The sequence below is a fragment of the Rhinopithecus bieti genome, unplaced genomic scaffold (genome assembly GCF_001698545.2).
Source record: "Rhinopithecus bieti isolate Rb0 unplaced genomic scaffold, ASM169854v2 scaffold_20175, whole genome shotgun sequence".
Classification (NCBI taxonomy): Eukaryota; Metazoa; Chordata; class Mammalia; order Primates; family Cercopithecidae; genus Rhinopithecus; species Rhinopithecus bieti.
The window spans coordinates 1,710,357-1,716,834 of NW_016809984.1; the positions used below are offsets into that span (position 1 = coordinate 1,710,357).

At 40.2% G+C, this 6,478-nt stretch overlaps 1 protein-coding gene across 1 annotated transcript in view; it reads left to right on the top strand.

Moving 5' to 3' along the window:
• Window positions 1-6,478, top strand: part of MGAM2 (maltase-glucoamylase 2 (putative)) — a 107,540-nt gene that overhangs the window by 75,101 nt on the left and 25,961 nt on the right. The window contains exons 35-37 of the mRNA XM_017891086.1: window positions 339-473; window positions 2,030-2,114; window positions 3,923-4,061. Coding sequence (XP_017746575.1) covers window positions 339-473; window positions 2,030-2,114; window positions 3,923-4,061 — 359 coding nt within the window. The remainder of the gene's footprint in view (window positions 1-338; window positions 474-2,029; window positions 2,115-3,922; window positions 4,062-6,478) is intronic.

The window sequence follows — 6,478 nt, forward strand, 5'->3', positions numbered from 1 at the left end:
AAAAAAAAAAAAAAAGAAAAGAAAAAAAGAAAAAGTATTTGCATCTCTAAAGTTCACTTGTTTAGACATTGCTAATTTTCCAGTCTTGTGATTACATGTCCAGTTATAAAACAAATCCTGTATTTGAAAGGGATTTTAATCTAACCTTCTTCTAAGAAAATAAAGAATGAAATCAGCCTTCCCCAATCTCTGCTTCTGTTGTAAACTCTGCAACAGCAACAGATCTGAGATTACAGCAGAGACTGATCTGGGCAGGCACAATTTCCTGTTCATCTCCCATTTGTGGTCCCCTGGATAGGCTGAGACCCCGACCGTGACAGTGTGTGTTATTCTTACAGCTTTACAAGGCCTACGTTGCCTTTCCTGACTTCTTTCGTAATAGCACAGCTGCATGGTGGAAGAAAGAGATAGAAGAGCTCTATGCAAATCCTCGAGAGCCAGAGAAGAGCCTGAAGTTTGATGGATTGTGGATTGTAAGTGCACCGTTGCTTGTTTTTTTTTTTTTTTGGAAATATTAGCAAGTCAAAACATGGGGAGGAGAGACTAGCAAAGCAGAGACATAGGACTGAAGAGATGAAAGGGAGAAATGCTGTTATAGAATCTGGGTGCTGGGACCAAGAGAAGCAGAGACCCTTGCTGATCTGCCCAGGGACATATTGTCTGGTGGAAGTGGGAGCCCACAGAGGAGACTGCTACTGCTGGAGATGCCAGAGCAAAAGAGAGAGGGAGAAATCACCTCCCATCTCCAATCTCTTGCCAATATCCCCCATTGGCCAAATCTACCTGAAAGCTTTTGGTAAGGGAGACTTACAGGGCAGAACTGGGAGTGGGTGAGGCATGGAGCTGAGAGCAAGTAGGCATTCACCATAGTACTGGGGCAGACAACTCTGAGGGAGTGGCTTAAAGGGCCTGTTCAGACGTTTGTTGTAAATGCCAGTTGGCCTTAAAAGCAGGACTTCCTGAGATGTCCCTGGGATATATGTCCAAGGGCAACTCTATCTATGTTTTCTTCTGTCCTGATTTCCTTCCCCACTGTCCAGTGGCCTGAAATCTTAAGTAAGCTCTAGGCCAGCTCTGAAGGGCTGTTCAACGCTGGGTCAGGCTGGAAGAAGTTTATGATTCAGTGGACAAAAGTCCACTGAAACTCCTGGGGCCTTCCTGGCCATCTGCACCTTTGGGATTGTTAGGCACAGAGGAGACACGTGAAAGGACACAAATTAACTCAAACAGGCAAATCAGACAGTGAAGAGGTGCGGGCAGCTTTGAGAATAAGATACACTGAGAACTCTGGGGTCATACTTGTTTTTCCAGTGGAGGGAAAGCTATAGCTGGGTAATTCAAAGTAATGAATAGTTCCTCAAGTACTGTCATTTGCCTTTAATATGTCCTATTTAAAATAGTCTGGCATTCAAAAATTTAACGGTTCCATTGTCTAAGTGTGAAGCGAGCATTCCCTTAGGAGCCCCTACTCCTTGCATTTAAGTAATAAATTCCCCAAAGTACGTTTTTATTTCCAAACTTGTTTCTGAGTTATGTACAGCTTTTTAGAAATATATTTATGGCAGAAAGTGGGATAACTCTCCTCGTGTTTGGCCTATGCCAATATCAGAATTAGCCCAAGCAATTGGACTAAGGTAAAATAGACCAAGATAATAGTAACCTCTGGCCACAGATTAAAAAGTGAGTAATCCATGCACAGAAAAACAAAGATGGGCTACCTCTGTTGGGGCTTTGTATCAAGAGATTTCCTTAGGTCCTGGGTCCAGCATTACCTGGCTATTTTTGCCACTATAAAACAATCCTTGTAAGTTTTAAAATGCCAGGTAAGCAAGAAGGAGGTTAGCACTCCACTTCGGCCGATCTACATTTTTAGAGTCCATTTGGGTCAATGCCAGGGATTAAACACAGTGAACTAAACCACCAGCTGAGGTGAGGGCTTCAAAAGTCATCTCCCTGAGGTAGTGTCCTCTACAACCAAAGCCATCCTGCCCCTGACATGATGGGATCTTTTTTTGTTAACTCATTTCAGGATATGAATGAGCCATCAAACTTTGTGAATGGATCTGTCAGGGGCTGCAGCGATGAAATGCTAAATAACCCACCCTATATGCCATGTATGTAAAATAATTACTTCATCAACTTACTTCCCTACTCAAAAGACTCTAAAAGTTTTCCTTTTACTGTCAAAGTGAAGCCTAATGTTGAAGACAGAAAGCATTCTCCAGCATGCCATGAAATCCCAAGTAAGACAACCTTGAATAAGTGCAGATAAACGAATTACTAATCAAGCAAGAAATAATGACATGATGTGGTGTGAAAGAAGCCATACAATGTGTGGTACATTTGATTCTATTGATAACTATGAACGGATTGATACAATTTTAAATAAACCCTAACATACACACATACACACACATGGAGAGATGTTCTTTTTTTTGGAGACGGCGTCTCACTCTGTCACCCAGGCTGGAACGCAGTGGTGCGATCCTGGCTCACTGCAACCTCCGCCTCCCGGGTTCAAGCAATTCTCCTGTCGCAGCCTCCTGAGTAGCTGGGACTATAGGCGCACACTGCCACACCCAGCTAATTTTTTGTATTTTAGTAGAGATGAGGTTTCACCATGTTGCCAGGCTGGTCTCGAACTCCTGAGCTCAGGCAATCCGCCCACCTCGGCCTCCCAAAGTGCTAGGATTACAGAGACGTTCTTTGGATTAGAGAATTAAAACCTAGTTTCTGAAGTCTCTCTGCCCATGTAAACAGACATTTGATGAAGCATATTTCTTGGTCATCCTGTGGTACAAACAAAAATAAACTGTTGGTATCAAAAGGATCTCAGAAAGTTGAATCTTCTCATGTTACAGAGAAACAAGGAAGGAAATGACTCATTTCCTAAAAGTACAGTACCACAGCTGAGGTGGGAGGATTGTTTAAGACCAGGAGTTTGAGTCTTGAGACCAGCCTGGGCAACATAGTGAGACCCACCCCCCGCAACACACAAAAACACCCAAAAACAGAAAAATAGCAACAACAAAAGACACTATACCAGTAATCTTGACAGAATCTAGAATCCAAGTTTCTTGATGTCTACATCACTGTTATGCTGCCCATTGCTCACTCACTCACTCACTCACTCACTCATTCATTCATTCATTGTCTCCTTCATTAATTTAATGCAGAGGGTGTTTGACTTACAATGGTCTGACTTATGATTTTCAACTTTACAATGATGAGAAAGTGACATACATTCAGTAGAAACGAGCTTTGAGACCCAAATAGCCATTCTATTTTTCACTTTCACTATAGTGTTCAGTAAATTACAAGAGATATTCAACATTTTGTTTTAAAACAGGCCTTGTGTTAGATAATTTTGCCCATCTTAGGCTAATGTAAGTGTCTGAACACATTTAAAGTAGGTTAGGTCCACTCAAAGCATTTTCAAATTACAGTATTTTCAACTTGTGATGGGTTCATGGGGATGTAATCACATTATAAGTTGAGGATCATCTGTACTTATGTATCAAGCAAATGCTGTCAAATCAGATATATTTAGAGACACAAATACAAAAAATGAGCGAAATAAGATTTATTCCCTGGAGAACATTACCATCTAGTGGAAGAAACAGTCCTAACAATGAAGGAGTTTATTATGTTAGCAAAAGGGCTATGACAACACTCTATACATTAAATCAGAGTTGGTGCAAAAAGAAGGGGAGCTGCTTTTCCCAGCTCCATATTTTATCCTTACCCTTCATTAGTTATAAAGACACAGAACGTTGTTTTCTATAGACTAAAAACTCATAAAACTGGGCCTGTTACTTGTAACAAAGTTGTTGACTGAAATAAAGAAATGCCAAAATGATGGGCATTTCTAGTGAATGTGCAAATTATATTGTTTAGGAAATAACTCGACATTTCCCCTTAGATTTGGAATCTAGGGACAGGGGCCTGAACAGCAAGACCCTGTGCATGGAGAGTCAGCAGATCCTGCCAGACGGCTCCCCCGTGAAGCACTACAACGTGCACAGCCTGTACGGGTGGTCCCAGACCAGACCCACATACGAGTGAGTCTTTTTGTCATGGCAGCCAAGATAATTTTCCACATTGTTCCTTTTGCCATTTCATATTTGCATTGTGCATGTGTCTACGTGATCCCAGTTTAATGGGTTAATGTCAAAATTTCAGGCATGGTTGCCCAACCAACCACCTCTGAGCGCATTTATCAAGTAGGTTACTAAATTTACCTATTTAAAGTGAGCAATTAGGTAGTGTTTAATATATTCATAGAGTTATGCAACTATCACAAAAATTAAATTTCAGAACATTTTCAGAACACCAAAAGGAAAACCTTTGCCCATTAGCAATCACTTCCAGCTTGTTCCTACCTCCTGAGCCCTAGCCACTGCTCATCTATTTTCTGTCTGTGTAGATTGCCTATTCTGGACATTTCATAAAAGTGAATCACACAATACATGCTCTTTTGTATCTGGCTGCTTTCATTTGGCATAATGTTTTCAAGGATCATCTATGTTGTAGCATGTATCAGTACTTGATTTCTTTTTACTGATTAATAATGTTTCATTGTATAGATACACCATATTTTTCTTGCCTATCTACCAATGAGTGGACATCTAAGTTATTTCCATTTTTTTGGCTACTATGAGTAGTGATTATGTGAATATTTATGTGCAAGATTTGGAGTAGACATGTTTTCTTTGTTTTGAGTATGTATCTAAGAGTGGAACTTCTGTGTCATATAGGAACTGTATTTTTAATATTTTGAAGAAATATCAAGCTGTCTCTAAAGAGACTGTACCATTTACGTCCTTTTTTTTTGATGGAGTCTTGCTCTGTCGCCCAGGTGGGAGTGCGGTGGTGTGATTTCAGCTCACTGCAACCTGTACCTCCTGGGTTCAAGTGATTCTCCAGCCTCAGACTCCCGAATAGCTGGGATTACAAGCATGCACTACCATGCCTGGCTAATTTTTGTATTTTTTAGTAGAGACGGAGTTTCACCATGTTAGCCAGGCTGGTCTCGAGCTCCTGACCCCAGGTGATCTACCTGCCTCGGCCTCCCAGAGTGCTGGGATTACAGGCATGAGCCATTGCGCCTAGCCTACCATTTTACATTCTTACCTGCATGTATGATAAAATGTATAAGGGTTGCAATTCCTTCACATCCTTGCCAATACGTGTTGGTATTCACCTTTTTAAATTACAGACATTCTAATGGGGGTAAAGTGGTGTCTAATTGTTGTTTTCACTTTATTTCGCTAACACTAGTGTTATTGAGCATCTTTTCATATGCTATTGGCTATTTGTATATATTCAAATATCTATTCAAATCCTTTGCTCATTTTTGATAGAATCTTATTATTATTATTACTGAGTTGTAGTCAGGCATGGTGGCTCACACCTGTAATCTCAGTACTTTGGGAGGCCGAAGTGGGAGGATTGCTTGAGTCCAGGAGTTCGAGGGCAGCTTGGGCAACATAATGAGACCCTGTCTCTACAAAAAACAAACAAATAAGCCAGGCAGAATGGTGCATGCCTGTAGTCCCAGCTACTCAAGAGGCTAAGGTAGGAGGATCTCTTGAGCCTAGGAGTTTGAGGCTGCAGTGAACTATGATAGCACTCCACTTCAGCCTGGGCAACAAAGTAAGACTATCTCTACAGAAAAAAAAATTATTGGATCGTAAAAATTCTTTAAATATTCTAAATTCAAGCTTCTCATGAGATAGTTTGAGGATATTTTCTCTCATTCTGTAGACTTTTCACTTCCATAATCATGCCTTTTGGAGCACATTTTTAAGTTTTTATAAAGTCCTATTTATTCATTTACTTACTTATTTATTTGTCATTTGTGCTTTTGGTGTCATATTTAAGGAAGGAACTATTGCCTAATTCAAGGTCACGAAGATTTACTCCTGTGTCTTGTTCTAAGACCTTTATAGTTGTAGGTATTACACTGAGATCTGTCATCCATTTTAAGTTTATTTTTGTGTATGGTGTGAGTAGTGGTTCAATTTTATTCTTTCCTTCATTTTATTGTCTTGGCATCTTGTCAAAAATCAATTGACAATAAATGAGAAGGCTTATTTCTGCATTCTCAATTCTATTTCATGATCTCTCTCTATGTATCTATCCTTATGCCAGTACCACACTGTCTTAATTGATGAAGTGTGACTCTTCTAATTTTGTTTTTTCAAGATTGTTTTAGCTACTATGGGTCTCTTGCATTTGATATGAATTTTGTATTCACTTTATCAGTTTTGACAAAATAGCCAGCTTCTCTGAAGAGAAAGATGGCGATGGGATGCCGATGTGTGAAAAGCAAATTTCCCCGAAGAGACAGGAGGGGATGGTGCACGGGAAAGATGAACTTTTGGCAGGAACTCTATCAAGTTTTCACATCTTCTTATTGCTGCTTTCTTTTTTTTTTTGAGACGGAGTGTCGCACTGTCGCCTAGGCTGGAGTGCA